At 37.9% G+C, this 20400-nt stretch overlaps 2 protein-coding genes across 4 annotated transcripts; one reads left to right on the top strand and one right to left on the bottom strand.

Annotated features, from left to right (window-relative positions):
• Positions 1-469: 469 nt before the first annotated feature.
• LOC309479387 (uncharacterized protein) lies at positions 470-8051 on the bottom strand. 3 transcript variants are annotated; one of them, XM_082143500.1, is made up of 4 exons: positions 7984-8001; positions 7214-7311; positions 5265-5335; positions 470-3560 (listed from the first exon to the last, which is right to left on the bottom strand). In XM_082143500.1, the coding sequence occupies exon 4, from the start codon at positions 3405-3407 to the stop codon at positions 1677-1679; it is 1731 nt and encodes a 576-aa protein (XP_081999626.1). In that variant the 5' UTR covers positions 3408-3560; positions 5265-5335; positions 7214-7311; positions 7984-8001; the 3' UTR covers positions 470-1676. The 3 variants fall into 3 exon arrangements, with proteins under 3 accessions (XP_081999626.1, XP_081999627.1, XP_081999625.1); XM_082143501.1 differs by lacking the exon at positions 7214-7311 and having other exon boundaries at positions 7984-8051; XM_082143499.1 differs by lacking the exon at positions 7984-8001 and having other exon boundaries at positions 7214-7958.
• Positions 8052-8297: 246 nt separating this feature from the next.
• On the top strand, positions 8298-19745 carry LOC309479344 (uncharacterized protein). The gene is made up of 3 exons (XM_082143406.1): positions 8298-8360; positions 14037-14146; positions 14239-19745. Exons 2-3 carry the CDS (start codon positions 14050-14052, stop codon positions 17943-17945), a joined length of 3804 nt encoding a protein of 1267 aa, XP_081999532.1. The 5' UTR covers positions 8298-8360; positions 14037-14049; the 3' UTR covers positions 17946-19745.
• The last annotated feature ends 655 nt before the right edge of the window (positions 19746-20400 follow it).

The raw sequence follows: 20400 nt of genomic DNA, 5'->3' as shown, positions 1-20400 counted from the left end.
TACATATCTCTGTCACACAAGTGTTTGATCACCACATTTGAGTGATCATTGCAAAACGTTTATATATTTATTCTGTTTATACTGTGTATTCTATATACAGTACCCATCAAAAGTTTGTACACACCAATAGGAAAGTGTGTCCAAACTTTTGACTGGTACTGTACTATAATACACATAAATAATATTACTACTGTATTATAATATACACATAAATAATATCGGCCGATATATCGGTATCTGGCTTTTTTTATCGGCATTGGCCCCCAAAAATCCATATCGGTCGGGCTCTATGAAACTTACTGCTTTGACTAGAAGTCTAGCCCAAAAGATGTTGGACTATGTGAGAAAATGAAGATCATGTCAAATGATTTGAAATGAAGTTGTTGCCAAAACTGTGTAAAGGTTGATTTGAAAGGTCCTAGAAGAGGAGTTGACACATCAGAAGACAGAAGAAACACTTAAAGCAGCATTAACACAAAACAGATTTTATTTATTGTTTGTCATTTAACAATTTCTCCATTATTCAGTAGGAGCCATGTTATAACTACAGGACAATCAAATGCAATTCAATAAAAATCTTTGTAAAAAAAAAAGCTATATTTTTCAAATTTCAAAGAAAAAAATTTAGTAGAAAACAAAACTTTAAAACTTGACAAGAAGTGAATTGGATGCTGTAAACTAAGTGCGGTGTAGATATATGTAAACATTTAAGGAATTATATAAATGATAATAAAATACAAAAATTAACATCACATTTTCAGTGTTCAGGTTTACAGAGTTAAAAGAGCTGCAGACTTTTACAATTGGTAGTGATGGTGACAGTCAATGGTTCCAGCACACAATGTGGCCACACGTTAATCTGTGTTCGTTTTTGGTAAACAGCACATATAGATATGTCAGGAATACATTTGCAGGAATACTTTTTTACAAAAGAAACGGCAGATTTTATCTTAGACAAATTTATGCTTGAGATTTCCTTAGTCAAAGTAATTTTAATCTCAACAAGAGAGACATTTCTGGAGACATTTTCTGCACCAATTTATGGTGGAAATGTCTTTATTTATATAAAGGGAAACACAAAATTCAGGTGGCAGGTGACGATTCATAATATAAAAATATAATTGAATATAATGCAGTAATCAGTAAATAGTTTTCTTTTAGCTTAAGTAATTTTTTTTTGGACAATGCAAATGTGTTTTCTATATATATTTACATTGCTTTGCATGTTTTCTTATTGTGCCCAAAAAAAACCCTCTCATAGCACTTACATTTGTTATTTAACATTTCTTGTTGTTTTCAGAACATATGGGAGAAAAAGTGATGGGGACCTGTCCCCAGTGTCCCCAGTGTCCCCAGTGTAAAGGACACCTGTGAATCTCAGGCTTAGTAATAAGACACATACTCTGCTTTTTGTCTTATGACTATATAGACCAAACTCATTGCCTCCACCGAGGCTTGGCCTCAGATTTCAATAATATGTCAATGTACTTTGGAAGAGTATTTGGCTTAATTTCTGGCTGAACAATATCACATTTTACAACAATGAAAATAACACATGCCTTTCCTTCAGTAACTGTCTGATTAGAGCTGAAGCAATGCGATAGCTGTTGGAAAGTGTATAGATAGCACAGCACACAGTTTTGAGTGTTGTGTCGACACAGTATAAACCTTTCGCCCTAGATTTGCGATTCTTGACGATGGAGGAGTTTCTCTCCTTTGGCTGCTTTAGCCAATAACTCTGCTTTATGTCTCATGTCTATCAAGGACTCAACACGTTCCTTCCAGCCTAGCTTGGCCTCAGATTTCTCTCCATCAATAAGCATGTCAATGTAGTCTGTAGTGGAGAGAGGATCTGGCTTCAGTGCTATCTCTTTAAGTCTGTTTAAACACTTAGAAGACCTCTCCATCAGTTCCACCACCTTAGCCTGCACATTTTTATAGTCAGCCTTCAGCTCATCAACCAGTTCCTCAACAGTAATTTTAGCCTTTGTGGCATTCTGGTACTTTTCTTTCAGCTCTTGCACTGTTCGTTTTTCTTGAACTTCCTCATAGTCCCATCTGTACTTCTGATTATAATGTACATTCCAATGACATTTATTTGGACACTCAGTACAGTATCCATTTGTTATTGCACAACAGCCTGCTTTATCTGCATCATTTGGTATTCCACAGGGAAAGTGACAGGTGACATGGCACTGCTGACAGTTGGTGATGAAATTTCCACTTCCAGAAATATCTTTTTGAACGGGCTTTGTGATGGTGACATAAAACTCAAACTTCTCATTTCTGCTGATATCTCCCTCATGCTCTTTTAGTTTTCCAGTTGTCTCTTTTATCTCCTCAAGCTTGGCTAACCCAAGTTTAACCTGCTTCTGCACATTTTCAACTGAATTCTCGAGCTGCTTTCTTTCTCTGAGGACCTCTTTCGTCATTTTTAAGCTTTTGGTTTCTATGATATTTAAAGCAGCAAAGAACCTTTTCATGCTTTTTACTCCCATGCTCCAAAACATCTTATCAAAGCCTCCTTCATCATCATCATCATCATCACCACTCATACTGTCTGCTGCGGATGATTTGTTGTCTGCAAACAATGCTGAATTATTGAATTTGAAGTGAACTGGCAGCCCACCTTTTGTTTTAGGACATGGGACACCTGAAACATTGATTGCCTCTAGAACTGGTGGTTGCTGGCCGTCTGCGAATGTCACCAGAACCCGGATGTTCTCTGCCACATCTTTGCCAAAGATTGAGAGCACAGAATCAAACACATATTTCTGTGATGGTGTGAGTCGTGCTAAAGCAGCCTGAGCTACAAAACACACAGCGTCAATTTCACTGACACCACAATCAGCAGAGAAGAGATTACGTAGCTGTTCTGTGATCATCTGGTCTCTTTTTATGCCTCTTGTATCTCCAAAGCCTGGAGTGTCAACAATGGTCAGTGAGCAATCTATTTCAAAGCCTTCCTGGTGGTTGAGTTTGTACACAGTGACTTCAGAAGTCTGACTTTCAGCTTGTGATTTCATCAACTGACCCTCATCAACTAACTTAAACCGATATGAATCCTCCCATTTGACACCTAGAATGTAATTGATCATCCCATTGATGAGAGTTGACTTCCCAGCCCCAGTTGCTCCGAGAACCATTATGGTGCGATTAGTTTTAGTTTTAGTTTGTGTAGTTTTTGACTCTTTACCTAAACTGAATCGCTTGCACCCATCAACATTGATTTGTTCTTCTTTCAGGGGAACTATATAAACAGGGAGAGCCCCTGTCTTGGATTTTAGCAATGTGCTTTTTTCTTTATAAGCATCAGCAAGCCGTTTTTGTTCTTCTTTCAGGGGAACTATATTAACAGGGAGAGCCTCTGTCTTGGATTTTAGCAATGTGCTTTTTAAAAAATTCATTTTGAAGTCCTAAATTTACAATGAAGATGACCAAGACCAACCCTCTGAGGAGGTAGTAACTAGTTCTAATCAGAAAACAGTTAAGGCTCCAAGTCTGTGCAGTAAAAGTGTAGGTCTATGTCTTCTGCTCTGGAAGTGCACTCAGGTCCAAATCTGCAAAAGATTAAATGTACAAAAATAAAAATGCACAGAATTCAACCCTCAGTTGCAGCACCACTGTGTGTTCCCTATTGCTACTAGTGTAACCTTAAAACTAATACAGGCCAGATCTCCCACTAATATTGAATTACCTAAGGCACAGATACAGTGTACTACTGTCAAGAAGCAATATTAATGTAAAACTATTCTTAAAATCTTTGTGTGGAATATTTTCCATTATAGCACGTTATGGGACCATATCTATTGGGTCAACTGACAAATTCTAATCAGCAGTTAGCAAACAGAGCTACATATCAAGATTACGATTAACTTAATTAAAGGGAGTGGTTTGAGGTGGATAATTTTACTTTTCTCAACTACATGACAAATATTAAGTACTGTACTGCATTTGTAGGATATCTCTTCATAAAAAAGTTATTGTTTTTTAAAGGTCCCCTATTATGCTTTTCACAAGATGTAAAATAAGTCTCTGATGTCCCCAGAGTATGTATGTGAAGTTTTAGCTCAAATACCCAACAGATCATTTTTTACAGCATGTTTAAATTGTCATTTTTTGGTGCTCAGAAAAACGCGCTGTTTTAGTGTGTGCCCTTTAAATGCAAATGAGCTGCTGCTGCACGACACAGGGGGCGGAGCTTCATGAGCTCGCGCTCAGTCTCTCAGGACAATTTCATCTCACGGAATGATGATAATATCAGAAACTCTCAGTAACGGTGTCATTTCGAGTCGGACAATAATGCCTACAGAGTCAGAGTGCTGTATGGAGATGGAACAGGTATAGTTTAGTAGTTTAATTACGGTTATAACGTATTTGTCATATGCTTGTATGTATCCACTATTAATAGCCTACAAGTCTGCTGTTTCGGACCAGGTACGAATGATGATCAAACATATACTGATGAGTTTAATAAAGTGTATTGTACGTCACACAAAAGATGAAGCGATTTTCAGAAAATCACCGTAACAGCTGACTAAACACAGTATAAGAAGTGCGTAAGTACATAAACGAATTTCGGTAGAGTTGAGGGAGCATTTTCTTTGAAAACAAAATAATTCCACCTCGTCTTCAGCGGCTGCCTCAGATTTGGGGAGTAAATAGAGAGAGCTATGTGGATTAATACATCCAGCCACACAACACCTACAACGTTTGGGAGACATTCTCGTCAGTGCAGCAGCTGTGAAGACGATCAGGGCGGGGCTATGTTAGAACGGCAGTGTCTGTCAACACTCGTGGGCGGGGCCTGTGGCTCGTGGGCGGGGCTATGTTAGAACGGCAGTGTCTGTCAACACTCGTGGGCGGGGCCTGTGCTAGTGACGTCACTAAAGCCGCATTCTGAAAACAGTTCGCTGGGAGACACTGCTGATGATTTATGGGGATTAATAAAAAAGGAGTGAGTGGATTTTTATCACTATTGGGTGGTTGTGTACACACACTGCCAACACACATTTATGTCCAAACAGCATGCAAAAGTGAATTTTGCATAATAGGTCCCCTTTAACACATGGGGAGGTACATATTGTTAACATCTAGGGTTATAAGGGAAAGTAAACTGAAGATAACCTGCTAGCGAGCAGGTGGTTTTTAAGTGGTTTTTAAGCCACTAGGGATTATATAGGGATCCTGTACCTATTCTTAACACCTGCACATTCCCTTTAACATGACAACATATATTAATTGTAATGGCTGTGTCTGCCTACCAGCCTGGGGAAACCAAGTTAGCTCCAGTATGACCTGCCCGAGCCAATCAGAAGAGTCGAGGGAGAAAAGCCTGCAGGAGTAGAGGAATTACCTCATTTTTAATACATGCCATTATTTATTTATTTTTGAACATTTTTATTTAAGTAAATGCACATCTTAATTGACTTTTGTTTTTTTACAAACATAGAAGAACAACGGCAAACTCGGCAGTGTCCTACACAAAAAAAATTAAAAAAATAATTCATAGTAAAATGTCAATCAGTGTCCAAAATAACAATTACATTTTTTCAGTTAGATATTCCCATACCATACAATTATAGTGCAATATTCTTTATCTACATTTTACTGCATTTAAAAAAAAAAGAAAGAAAAATAAGAAAGAAAATCCCCCTTCACTCACATTTTATTGTGTCCAGGCAAAATAATGAATAACCGGATCCCAAAGATCCTTAAACTGATCAACTTTCAAGTGAAGTTGGGCCGTGATTTTCTCCATACAGCATATCTCCTTCAACCCCTTCTGCCAATGTTCAAGTGTAGGGGGTTGGACCTTGAGCCAGGACTTAGTAATCATTTTTCTTGCCACTAAGAGTAATATCTGAATCAGTTTAGTGTGCTGTTTGTTAAGACCCTCTCTTGGGGCTACTCCTATTACACAGTGAACAAATTCTAATGACAAGTTACATTTTAACATGACTTGAATTTCCCGCGTAACTCCCCGCCAGAAGTGTTTCAGGATGGGGCAATCCCAAAAAATGTGAGTATGATCTCCAATTTGGTTACAATTTCTCCAACACAAATTTGATTTACTTTTGTCAAAACTGAATATAATTGAGGGAGTCCTAAAGAATCTCATCACGACTTTCCAACCGAATTCTTTTGTGGTTTTGTGACTAATTTCACATGCATTAATCCATTCTTCTTCTTCAATAATAATATTTGCTTCTAATTCCCATTTGCCTTTTATGTCAAAAGAATTATCTAACAATTGTGACTGTAGGAAATTATACAAATTTGAAACCGTTTTTCTTTTTCTTTTTTTTTTTTTTCAGTGATATTTTTTATCAAATAGGATTCCATTGAGGTAGGCAATCTTTTCAAGGATTCCCATTCCCCACTCCACCTTATATAGTCCCATATCTGCAAATATCGGAAGAAATCTTTGGAGGATAGTCCATGGATAGTCAAAAAAACAGGATCCATTTTACTTGGAGGAAAGTCACTCAGTTTGGCTATTTGGAGTGCACGTGAAGTTGTTAGAGGAATACCCAGTCTCTTTCTCAACATTGACCATATACGATGAGTACAGGCGATCAATTCATTTTGTATTTTAAGTTCTCTCCATTTCTTTTGTTCCAAAAATAATGCTGTCTCCAAGGGAGCCGACGGGCTTGAGAGATTCTCCAACCATAACCAATTTGTATCCACATCCTGAATCACCCATTCCACTATTGCTCGTAACTTTGCTGCCCAATAATACAGCTTGAAATAGGGTAGACTTAAGCCACCAGTTCCCTTAGAGCCGCACAGTAATCTCTTCCGGATCCTAGGTTTTTGCACATGCCATTATTATTAGTATATCAAAAGGCGAGACACAGAACGAAAGGAGTGTAATTGTTACGTGAACATCTGGCATCAGTGACTGCTACCCAAACATGATCCATATTTCCCTTCCTTAAATTATGATTGTCTATATTTCATCAATATGATGGTTACCATGCTTTTACCCAGGCATCATGGTCCGAAACCTCTTTTTTACGTCATGCAAACTAACGATTTCTGCAAAACTCAAACTGGGAGCAAAATTGACCAGTGCATTTGTTATACTTGTTCAAGATGGACTACAAAAACAAATAATTCTAATACTAGAATTAATTAATACAATTATGTTAATACAACTAATATATTCACTATCACAAACACTAAAAGATAAAAAGTGTGGACTTACAAATCAGTGTGTTCAGCAAGTTACCGCTCAGTTAGTCTCAGGAACGGAGCACGAGTTCTGATTTAGTTTACTCTGCTGCTTCCTTTTATATATCCAGCCTACAGTCCACACACACACACACACACACACACACACACACACACACCCACCCACACACACACACACACACACACACACACACACACACACACACACACACACACACACACACACACACACACACACACACACACACACACACACACACACACACACACACACACACACACACACACACACACACTCTTACAGCAAATTAGACCATTTCCCAGAAACCTCTCTCCATAATATTGAAAGCAAAAGTGGCTTTTGCATCTTTGCACTCAATTATAATAGATTGATAACACATGCATATAATTAAGCAAATATCTAAAACAGAAGAGCAATTAATTTCCAAAACCTAATACTGAAAACCATCTCATGTAAAAATACTCAAAACCTAAAAATAAGTAGTAAATTAGCACAAAGTTATCATATGCAATCATTTAATTCAGCATCACAAAGTTAGACCAAGTATTTTTGTATTTAGCAAAGTTGAGTTGGAAGCAAAGTTCATAGTGAATGCAACTTATAGACATATACTTTGACATGGCTTCATTGAGTTAATTATGAAATAATCACTATTGTAGAAGCATAACACATACTGTAAGCATGCATTTGAGAAGTCTAAAGTTATCTAACTTCACTTTTCTGAACTGTGAATATATATTTAAATGAGTTAATCTTATTACCAGAGGTCTGAGATAAACAGGGACATAAACCGACTTGACAACAAGTGAGACCATTTCCCAGAAATCCCACCGTCTAAATCTAAAGTGAAAGAAAATTGCTGCAATGTTTTATTAATCATTAGCAAGTTGACTATCGGAGCACAAAAGTGCAGAAGAACTTTGGTCAACACATCCACAATGTTTCTGGTGGTCCTTATCACAGCCCAAAAGCTCTTCCCTCTACACACCCTGCAGGTCATGTGTTTTCTGGGAAATCAGGCGGATTCTCCTCTGTGCCGCCCCCTATTAATGAATAAAGATCTAGGGGAGTTTCTCTCAGAGACAATATAATGTCTGAAACTCCAGCTGTGCCTCAGATGATCACACACATCTTCACTGTAAGTACATTCATTCTCTTTTGTTAATGTGCTGTTGCATGCCCCAGTTCTGCTGTGGAGTAAGAGTCCTGCAGGTTCTCCTTGCTTAACCAGTGACTGTGGATATGTTTTTATATGATGTATAAGCAATGCAGTAATAGATACTGTGGCATAATAATTTCCCTGAGGGGATCAATTCAATTATTCTGATTCTGAAGTAGATAAATCAAAAAGAGGCTCCATAGAAAAGGAGAAATTGTTCAAGGTAGGTTTATGCAAATACATCTGCAAGAAGGAAAACAGTGTAATAATGTATGATACCTATTAAAACAGATGAGAGAGACATTGTTCAGAGTTTTTATGGAATGTAATGTAACAGATTTACAACAAGTTTAGAAGTCCACCTTTTACTTGTGCTTTTTTTTTATTATAAAACATTTGACTATTAGATAGATAGAAGATAGAAGTTTGCAAAAGTGTATTGGGAGTAAAATAAGCCTGTACCCATATTAGCAGACATTGTCATCACTTACAGACTGATATATCAATACAAATATACAGTGTGTGCAGAATTATTAGGCACGTTGATTTTCTGATCATATTTTTTTTCCAGGCACATTTTACCAATTCCAAACCACATTAATCGTAATAACTACTATTCATTTTGTATTTAATGATTTATAAGTGATATATAATTGTTCATGAAGGCTGAAATGAAAAACGCCTTATATTCAGGTGTGCAGAATTATTAGACAAGTTTTCTTTTACACATAAAATAAGCCAAAAAAGAGATTTAACTCAGACTGAAAAGTCAAAAATTATTAAATCCCCATGAGAAGAATGCAATACTAATGCAATATTAGAGATTGCAGTTAAGGCATGACCATTGGACAGTGAAATGCTCATTGGGTCAGAAGGGTCAGACAAATACAGGTGGAGAAGAAAAGACACATGTTAACTGCAAAAGAATGAAGAATTAAGGTGAAGAATTAAGTGTGAAACCATCAGGAACCCTTTAGTCTCCAGCGCCACCATTTTCCAGAACTGCAACCAACCTGGAGTCTCCAGAAGAGCAAAAAAATATGATCAGAAAATCAACGTGCCTAATAATTCTGCACACACTGTATTGTATGGATTGCTGAGAAATCAGACCCTTGTGTTTAAAGAAAAAAGCAGTACCATAAGTAAACTTTTCAATGTCTATTAGGTAATTTGTGGTTTCGGAGTCTGTCATTGAAGTTTATTTACAATCAGTGTTGGGAGTAACGCGACTACAGTAATGTATTCCTTTTTGCTGTAACACAGTAATATAACGCATTACTAATACATTTTTGGTAATAAACCCATTACAATCTCAGTAACGAGCATTACAACACATTTTCAATATAGCCAAGCTTACATTTTTTGTGAAGTTGGACTGAAATGACAGAGCTGTATTTTCACATGAGGTCTTATAGGCCCAAGCACTTTGACTGTATTTTTGGTATCCTTGAAAAATACGGCAAGCCCCACAGAGCCATTTACATGTCTAGCTATAAGTGATTTCAATTTTACCTCCCTTTATTTGGTAGCCTATGTTTTAGCCAATGTTGGGCAAATAGCAGGATTCCTCTGTTCTGCCTGTGTTTTATTTTTTATAATCATTTTTAGGCTTTGTTTAGCCTACATGTTGTTTTTTGTGAAGTTGGACTGAAATGACCGAGTCGTATTTCCAGGAAGCCTAATTCTCCAAGAGCACTTTTTGAATCTTTATAAAGCATAAGCTATGTTATCCAATGCGTGCTAGCTTTGTGCTATGAACTTGAATTAAAAGAGAATAAAAGAATAAAAAATGAAAAGAATAAGAGATTGTGCATCTTATCATCATTAGACCATAGGTTACACAATAGTGGGCTCTAGCTCTACTGTGATTGATATGCATAGGCCTAGGCTTTAAATAACAGTAAATCAATCAGAATCTACCAGATTTTGATTCTTTGCCTGCTTTTGTAATTTTGACAGTGATTGTTACTTTTTGTATTGTGCCATGAGCCTTCACTGTGTCTATTATATTAAGTTGTTAGTAGCCTTGCGGGCCTATTATGCTATAACATATTGTCCTCGACTGGTTATAAAATAAGCTGCAGTAAACTCAATTTTAGCATATTAGAATGCCAAGTCATACTTCTGTGTATATTTTGGTCAAAATAACTCAAAAGTAATGCAAAAGTGGTGTAACGCATTACAATTCAGAGACAGTAATATTGTAACATATAACAAATTACTCTCAGATGACAGTAACTGTTAATCCATAACGTATTACACAACTTGCCCAACATTGTTTACAGTAGCCTTGCACGTGTTATGTGTGTATACTAATTCAGACATTCATGTTCACCTCAGAATGAATTGTATTAACTTTGGTTATCCTTTAATCTAGCACCATCATGAGGTCAAATGACCGTAAAACTAATGACATTCCCATCAGTCCCAGCTGTACTTTGTGTGTTTGTGATTGCAAATGTTAACATGCTAACATGCTAAATTGTAATGGTGAAAGCTGCTGAACATTAGCTGCAACATTTTCATTGTGAGCATTCTGACATTAGTACCACTGACCCTCAGAGCAACATCAGACTCATTAGTGTGGCTGTACAGTCAGTGTTTCCTTTTTCTTTTCTATTTACTGTACATAAATGATATTTGCCCTCATGGCCCAAAAAGTTTGGCTTATGGTGAGGAGAAAATGTTCTTCAGTTGTCGGATGTTATAAAAGTAGGAAATAAAAAAAATTATACTAAAAACCATCAATTTCTGAAAATATTTAGGGCTGATTTTTACACAAATTATTAGATTTTAATTGTTTACCTTAACATATCCTTACTTTAGGACGAGCTACATGTATTGTTAAGGTCAAAGCTCTACAAATCAATAATAAAAAAAAAAAACAATTGGTCAAATTACATTTCTAAAAGGGTAATGTGAAATTGCTCATAGAATGAAAAGAGATGTATCACCAACTTCTGCAGCCGGCTTCCGACACAGATCCTGTTTTGACATTAACCTCTTAAGCGGCAGCCCCCTTTTTCTTTTTCTTTTTTCGGAAATGCTCATTCCGAACTTAAATGTAAGTTGTAATTCAAGAATGCATTGGAATATAGATGTAAGATTGGTCTTGTTTTAAAGAAGACATTTGGCAGATTTTTGTAGACGTGAAATAAATTCAGATAGTTAAACAGAAAAAAAGTTATAGAAGTTTGAGTTTATGAAAATGTACAATGTTAAAAAATGTATTATTCATATTTTATATAAAATATATATTTTCAAAACCTGGTGGACTCTAAAAATGCAACAAAAAAACAACAACAAAAAAATCAAAGCCAAACATCTGAACAAGCTGTGTTTCAAATTTTAGGTTGATATCTCAAAAAATAAGCTTTCAGTAAGATTTTGTTTGGGCGCAGTACCAAACTGTTTCACTAGTTGACATTACCGCCCATATAAGGGCGCCTCCATGTCCATATGTTGTTTGAGTGATTTGATCCATTATTTTTAAAATTTTTAAAATTTTCATACAATTTATGAAATAGACATTCTATTCAGAAGTAGTTTTGGAAGTTTGGCAGATTTTGAAATGAATTCAACCCCTAAGAAACACAAAAAGAACATGTGCATTACAGCTCGCTGCCACATCGCAAATGGTGAATCTATAATTTTTATCTTTATATTTAACACATTTTCAGACCTTTTTTTTTCTAAAAGAATTGAATGGATGCTATCTTTTGAACTCTTGGCATGAAAACAAACTGAGGTTTCTACCATTCTTTCATGACTTTTCATGTTCATCACTATTTCAAAATAAAGGTCTGAACACGCCTTAGGAGTATGAAAATATTCTTGTTGCAAATTGATAAATTATGGCTCCTCTGTAATTTATTTTGAAAATCAATCATCAAATATGTAAATTAGAGATTGTAAGCTTTCAAATGATATATAGTTTGTCAAGATTAGTTTAGGTTTAGTATAGGATATTACTGTTTTAAATATGTAATGTCTATGCCAATATAAGGGGTTCATTCAAATTCAAGAATTGAATTGGAATTTAGGAGTCATTCTCAATTAAATTCTGAATTGTACACAAGCCTGTTCTGCAGCACTATGCTCATGGTTTTACAACTTACAACACTTCCACCATAACAACTTTATAATTTGATAATATGTCTTGTTTTAGAGCTTGTTCTGTTCAAAAATGTTGCTTTAGTATACTTATCACTGGTTCAATCTTCCTGTAATGGAAATGGTCATTCTTGTGAAGCTTGGAATTTTTATACCTTGGCAGTTAACCATTTACCATGCAAAACCATGATTGACCATAATTTAATTCATCTTCTGTTAGGAGAAAAGCATATGTTGGTCCAGAATTGAAGTCAGTATAGCAAAAGCTGACAGGTTGTACGTATTTTATTTCTGTTCTTTTCCCAGTTTATTTAACTGTCATGACTATTTAGTTTGTTGCTTTCCATTTTTTCATTGTATGATGAAACATGTATTCACCGACAGATGGCACAATCAGCTCAGTTCTATTCCATCCAGTCTGATGTGAACACTGTTGATTAGTAAAATAAATAATAATAATAATAATAATAATGAACACAAAAGAAACATATGGTTGTTAAATGTCACTTTTTTAATGAAAGATGAAACAAATTTCTAAACTAGATACTATTTTTTTTTTTTTGTCATTGGTTTTGCAAGATTTTTATTAGCTAAAAAGGTTAGATGTTTATTAACCTTCAGACGATCATATAGTTTTTAAACTTGACATCATACAAACTCCTCCAAAGGAACAGTTCTGTTTTTTTTTAAAGTGTGGATGTATGAGCTTTAGAGGTGTGAATCTTCACTGATCTCCCAATTTGATTCGATTAAAATGATCAGGTCTTCGATTCGATATCTCGACGCATCACTATGCATCACAATGCGTCAAAAACATTTTTCTATTAAAGCCATATAGGATATTTGACTTGACAAACTTGCATTGTCAAGTGCAATGCCCAAGCTGCAATAAGTAACTTTAGACTGGAATGATGAGGTGTTTGGGTTTGTTTCTTTAAGGTAGCTACCATGAAGGTTTACCTATTTTGGATTAGTCATATACCCCCCTACTTTTAACCTGCAAATCTATTGTGCTTTATTGAAATAACTGACCCCAGACAACTCTTTAACAAAAAAGGTATTGTTTACTGAACGATAACTTAAATGTACAAATAATATTTAGCCGTTAGATTAAATAACAAAAAAAAAAAATCGTAACACAAACCACACTCTTCAAATATGCTAACTGCAATATTTCTTCAAATGATATTACACACAACTACCCCTTTATCCGTTTCTCTATCAGTTTCCACTTAAAACACTCCAGCTACACAAAATTATTCCTCCTTACAGCAGTTTCAATGTAAAACGTACACAAACCCTATTAAACCACTGTGTTACCACACACACACACACACACACACACACACACACACACACACACACTCTCTCACACTCACACACACACGCCAAGAAAAAAAAAAAAGTTGCGGGCCTGATGGTAGCTCGCGTGGACGTGCAGGACGTTATCTTCAGTGAAGCAAACACACAACTTAAAGCAACTATACAAGATGTCAGAAAAAATTATGAGCAGTAAACTAACATACTTTCTGTTTTTCCTAGTCTAGACTAAGGGATGACTGAAGCCAACAGAACGATAGAGGTGGCCGCACTCGGCCGGCCATTCAGCCTCGGGATGCTGTATGACTGCCGCCAAGATTCACTCGTCCCTGGTAAGATCCACATGTAAAGTTATTAAATGGAACTGAACGACAAGCTTATGCAGTAAAAGGCAGTCTAACTTCCTTTAATTCTTTTCTGGCAGGCATGACACTGTGGGACTGTGATGACTTGGAAAAAAATACAAGAGAAAGACCACAACAAAACAGTGACTTTGAGATAGTTGCTTCTGAATCAATTGAGGATAAATCCTCAGCGCTAACAGTTGAAGCCTCTCTGAAAGCAAGTTTTTTAGGTGGACTGGTTGAGGTTGAAGGATCGGCCAAATACCTGAATGATCATAAGGCATCCAAAAATCAGGCCAGAGTAACTCTGAAGTACAAAGCTACCACAAAGTTCCGGGAACTGTCGATGAATCACCTTGGAAGAGGCAATGTTAAGCATCCGTATGTCTTTGATAAAGGATTAGCAACACATGTAGTCACAGGTATCCTTCATGGGGCACAAGCATTTTTTGTCTTTGACCGCGAAGTGTCCAAAAAGGAAAATCATCAAGACATTCAAGGCAACTTGAAGGTGATGATCAAGAAGATTCCCTGCTTTGCAATAGAGGGTGAAGGTTCGCTGAAAATGGAAGACAAGGACAGAGAAAATGTTGACAAATTTTCCTGCAGATTCTTTGGAGACTTTTCAATTCAGAAATCTCCTACATCCTTTCAGGATGCAGTAGAAGTCTACCAAAGCCTGCCAAAATTGTTGGGAGCCAACGGAGAAAACGCCGTACCAATGAAGGTCTGGCTGTTGCCATTGACAAGTTTAGATTCTTCTGCTGCCAAACTTGTCCGTCAGATAAGTATAAGATTAGTTCAAGAATCACAGACTGTCCTGGAGGACTTCAGTGAGCTGGAAATGAGGTGCAATGATGCACTGAGGACCACCACTGCACAGCAGTTCCCACAGATTGGCAAAAAGATTAAAAGTTTTAAAGAAATGTCCTCTGAGTTCAAACTGGAATTCCAACGAACCTTGGCAAAGAAACTTCCATCAATCCGAGGAGGAGGAGAAGAGGAGGCTGGGCTCGCAGACATCCTGAAGAAGAGACATTCTTCTCCTTTCAACAGCAAACACCTGAATGAGTGGATGGACTGTAAAGAGAGAGAAATCTGCATGTTAAAGTCTTTCACCAACATGATGAAAAACACAAAGATTGTCCCTTCTCAAAATGGTCTTCATGAGGAAATTCTCAGTGCAGACCATGCTGTGTGTTTTGTTTTCACCTCACTTGGAAGTGCTGAACCGTACCTCTCAGCTTTATCAAACTACTTAAAACAAACACCAGAAGACCCTCAATGGGCACATACCCAAGATGTAGAGAAGGAACAATGGTACCTTTCAAACAAAGTATCAAATTCATTGCGGAACAAAGCAAAGCTCTTCAGTGACTTTGCAGAGGCTAACAAGGAGAACAAGAACATTAAGTTCCTCACAGTAGGTTCAACAAATGAAACACAGAAAGGTTCAAGCATCTACCTTTATAAAGAAGGCGTTTCTGTCAGTGAGAACTTTGAGCCGCCTTCAAAGCCGGAAACAGTGACAGTAAGTGATATAAACCATAACAGTGTGACGCTGATGGTCTCTCCACCCAGATTTGGAACAGAGGACATCACCTCCTACTGTGTTGAGTACTGTGTCAGTGGAGAGGATGGATTGAAACAGAAGACAGCATCAAAAGCTGAAGAAGTCACAGTGAGCGATCTGAGTCCTAACACAGAGTATATGTTCAGATGCAGAGCAGTGACCTCAGCAGGTTTTGGGCCCGCCAATGAAGTCCCCGGTTCCACTAAAACCTTACCTTGCAGCCCTCCTGGAAAACCTGAAGTCGAACCAAATTCCAGTGAGATATCGGTTAGCTGGGAGAAACCTGCTGAGCTTGGACAAGATATCCACATTTTGAGCTACATTGTGGAGTTCGCCAAAACAGACAACAGGGTTAAAGAGGAAGATCTCCAATGGGATGAAATGATGGCAGGAGCTGAAAAGGCAATAATATCAGAGCTTCAGTCAGGAACAGAATATGTTGTCAGGGTCAGATGTGATTGTGGTGTAGCTGGCAGAAGCAAAGAAAGCATCCCTGTTAATGTCTGCACAACAAAACGTGAATTTGCACGTCTTTCCGAGTTCCTCAAACATATTAGCAAGAGATTACATTCTGAATCTCCATCAGTTTACAAACTGCCTCTGAAAGAAGAAGATATGGATGTTGATGGATGCCGGTGGTATAATCTTGGCAAAGAATGCATGAGGCAAAATCGCACAATAATGCTTCTTGGAGCAACTGGATCAGGAAAGTCCACTCTGATCAATGGAATGATCAACTACATTGTTGGTGTAGAGTGGAAGGACAATTTCAGATTTCAATTAATTGAGGAGGATCAGACGAGATCACAATCTGAAAGTCAGACATCTGAAGCCACTGTGTACAAAATCAACTACCAAGAGGGGTTTAAAGTCCCCTTCTCTCTGACCATTGTGGACACACCAGGGTTTGGGGACACAAGAGGAATAGGAAGAGACAGGGAGATCACAGAGCAAATCAGGAGGCTTTTTACCTCTGCTAATGGGGTAAGTGAGATTGATGCAGTGTGCTTTGTTACCCAGGCCTCTCTTGCACGACTAACAGCAACGCAGCGATATGTGTTTGACTCGATACTCTCCATTTTTGGCAAAGATGTGGCAGAGAACATTCAGATGCTGGTGACTTTTGCAGATGGCAAGCAGCCACCGGTTCTGGAGGCAATAAGCGCCTCTGGGGTTCCATGTCCAAAAAATGATATAGGGCTTCCAGTTCACTTCAAGTTCAACAACTCTGCATTGTTTGCAGATAACAGAAGCAGCAGTGACAGGGCTTGTGATGAGGGATCTGATGAGGATGATGACAACTTTGACGAAATGTTTTGGAACATGGGTGCCAAAAGTATGGTGAAGTTCTTTACTGCTTTGAAAAAAATAACAACCAAAAGCTTGCTCATGACCCAAGAGGTTTTAAAAGAACGAAAGCATCTTGAAACAGCAGTTGAAGGTTTGCAGCCGCAAGTTAAAGCTGGATTAGCAAAACTTGAAGAAATAAGGACAACCAAAGAAAAGATTAAAGAGCATGAAACAGCCATGACTTCAAATGAAAACTTTGAGATTGAGGTGGACGTTATTAAGCCAGTCAAAATACAGCTCACAAAGAAAGGAGAGTACATTACCAACTGCCAGAAATGTTCAATAACATGCCACTACCCGTGTGCGATAGCAGATGATGCTCAAAAACATGGTTGTGCATCAATGGATAGGACAGGGAGGTGCACTGTCTGCCCTGGAAAATGCATTTGGAATGTGCATTTCAACCAAACATACAGTTGGGAGTATGTTCAAGTAAAAGAGAAGCAGACACTGCTGGAGCTAAAAGACAAGTACAAAAAAGCTACAAAAGAAAAGATGACCGTTCAGGAATTGATTGAGAGGCAAGAGGAAGAGATTGTTCACCTTCAAGACATGATCGTGTCCCTCATGAATCAGTCGGCTCAATCTATAACTCGTCTGCAAGAGATCGCGCTGAGGCCCAACCCTCTGACCACTCCAGAGTACATCGACATGCTGATTGAGGGCGAAAAGTCAGAGGCAAAAGAGGGTTACACGGCTCGAATTCAGTCTTTGGAGGCAATGAAGGAAAAAGCAAAAATTATCTCCAAAGTAGCTAAACAAGATAAACTCACAAAAACAGAAGAAGAATTGTCTGAAGAAAAACGGGAGAGAAAAGAAAAGAAAGGTTTTCTTAAGAAAGTTGCAAATTTCTTTGGATATTAGTGAAAAACATGCCATGACTGCAGCCATGTGTTAGTATAAACCAGAACAAAAGTGAGTTAATGGATGAAAAATAAGTAAAAAAGACAGCTGAGCAATTGTAAGACCATTGGTATGTTGAGATGATTAACATTAATGTGTACATTTTGTATTGTTATGATGGTAACATGCTATCATTTTGTAAGTTATCATGCTAAAGTTATCATGATATATGACGTTAGCACTTCCGCACTGGCTACAATGAACGTGTAACGTATGCGGACCGGAGCGTATGTGCCACGGAATGTATCTTTTAACCGGCTAAACCTTCTGCCCACACATAGTGTGGGTCACAGGCGAGACGGAGAGTTTTTGCTTTGGAATTGTTTCTTCAGTTTTTGGAGCCGGCACAGAGCCGTGAAACATCCATCTACTGTCAGCTGTTATCCAACATGACATCATGACTTCGCGTAAACATACACACCACTTTCCTAAAGCCAAGTGGTGTGTTATCTGTACGCATTTTGAGCTATTTGAGCTTGTGCGATAGCTGTACGCACAAGCTATCGGCGTGTATGTCTACGCTGTATAGAGCGGACGGCAGTCTGCAACGTCACAGCGTAAACATACACGTCACTTTCTAAAGCCACGAGGTGTGTTAGCGCGAGGCTACGTGTTATTTCGAGGCTCCAGTTGGTTTTAGGAAACGTCAAACGCGGGTTGGGTTTAGGAAAAGAACAAACGTGGAAAAGAAACATCACACGCGGGACACGATCCCCGGTCTCCTGGGTGAAAGTCCTGTGTTTTACCCATCCTCACACCCCAACCAATCTCCCTATGCGGGTTTTCGCCCTTTCATACTACACGCTACGGTGTCAATTCACACGCAATCACAAGGTAATGTAAGTCAATTGAGACCAAACGGCGTTGATACACACGCTAAAAAGCGAGTTTGTGTCTTGATAACACGCCAATAATGGCATATGAATTGGCGTGTCATACATGCACCATTTCATGAGATCAGTCTGTGTTATCAGAGGACGCGGGTGAGGGAAACAAGAAACAAAAACAGAAACTCTCAAAATGAAACTGCCAATACGCTCATTCATTCATTAAGTTGTTTCCTGTATATCAGTAGTTTAATTTAAAAGAAATATTGACACTTTATGATCCTTTTCTGTGCACACACCATGTGTAAAAAAAAATAAATAGAAAACTGTCCTATTTTTACGCTTGCAGAGCAGGGGTCTCATTTATAAAACTGTGCGTAGGATCCTTACTAAAAGTGTACTTACGCCCAAAAGCCCAAAATGGCGTACAACAAAAATAAGTCAGATTTATAAAACCGTGTGTACGCACACCTGTAAGCAATGTTCCCTTTATAAATCACATATTATCTACTAGTGTGCATACGTAGATCAGCCTCTTATCCCGCCGTGTACACGAACATTTTAAACCATAAATAGTCAATGCAAAGCACCTCGTGAATGCTGATAAGTATGCTAATGACCCTGACAGTTGTTCTTTCGTGACGCCGAATCAGGCCGAATCATGACGACTGGCGGAGAAAAAGCAAAAAACCTCTCAGACGCTCGGGAATTTCTGCCAATTGAATTATAATTTCGGCCTGTTGTCGCACAGTGTAGGAAAACCGGATCTATAGACTACCTTTATGGATAATATCTTCCAAAACGGCAGGCATTACGGCACTCAGGGACAGCTTCGATATACCAGACCTATATGATCAGATTTAACAGAACTATAAATTATATCCAAACAAGCCTTAGTGATAAAGGTGAAGATTATATATAATATTTATATATATATATATATATAAAAAACACTTAGCTGTCTGACATTTCCCTCTGGAAACAGCCGGTTGCCCCCAGAATGGCGAGTACCTGTATTTGGACCAGGATGGCACGGTTCCGGCGCGTTGCCCTCTCTACTGGACCCAATTCAGTACATAGATCCTAGAGCGCAGCTTTAGGGAATTTAAATCGGCATATTAGCCAGTCATCGTCATGGTCCCTGAAGTTTCTCTTCTGTTTCTTCCATTGGGGTAGTCCTCCTGCAGTGCCAGCAGTGCCATCAGACAGCATTACGCACGGGGGTCACCGCAGGATAAATATGTTTACAACAATTAGAGTGATTGTAGACACCTTGCCAAAATCACAGCATCAACTAGTGGTATCCCCTACCCAGAGATACAATTTGAAGACGAAAGTCTAATAGACAAACACACTTTTCATCATGCAGGTTTTGTTATGAACACTATTAAAGTTCGGACTGATAACGAGGACATTAAGTGTAATGATTGCGCAAGAGCTTAACGGCTGTATTTCCAGACTTTGACATTTGATGATATATGCACAGTAGCCTATTAAAGACAGATATTTAGTTATTTACACTGTGTTCTGCCATTGTCTAATGGTAGGGTTACTAGGGTATTTGATTCTATCCTGCATTCCATGGAATC

Source organism: Leuciscus leuciscus (assembly GCF_965113295.1).
Source record: "Leuciscus leuciscus genome assembly, chromosome: 17".
In the NCBI taxonomy this organism is placed as follows: Eukaryota; Metazoa; Chordata; class Actinopteri; order Cypriniformes; family Leuciscidae; genus Leuciscus; species Leuciscus leuciscus.
The sequence above is the reverse complement of the archived record's forward strand: the minus strand, read 5'-3'. Positions and strand labels throughout refer to the sequence as shown.

Coding starts and splice junctions, on each gene's coding strand:
- LOC309479387 (XM_082143501.1), bottom strand. CDS start 3,407: ATGAATTTTTTAAAAAGCACATTGCTAAAATCCAAGACAGAGGCTCTC.
- LOC309479344 (XM_082143406.1), top strand. CDS start 14,050: ATGACTGAAGCCAACAGAACGATAGAGGTGGCCGCACTCGGCCGGCCA. Junction 14,147..14,238: donor CCAAGATTCACTCGTCCCTG/GTAAGATCCACA, acceptor CTTTTCTGGCAG/GCATGACACTGTGGGACTGT.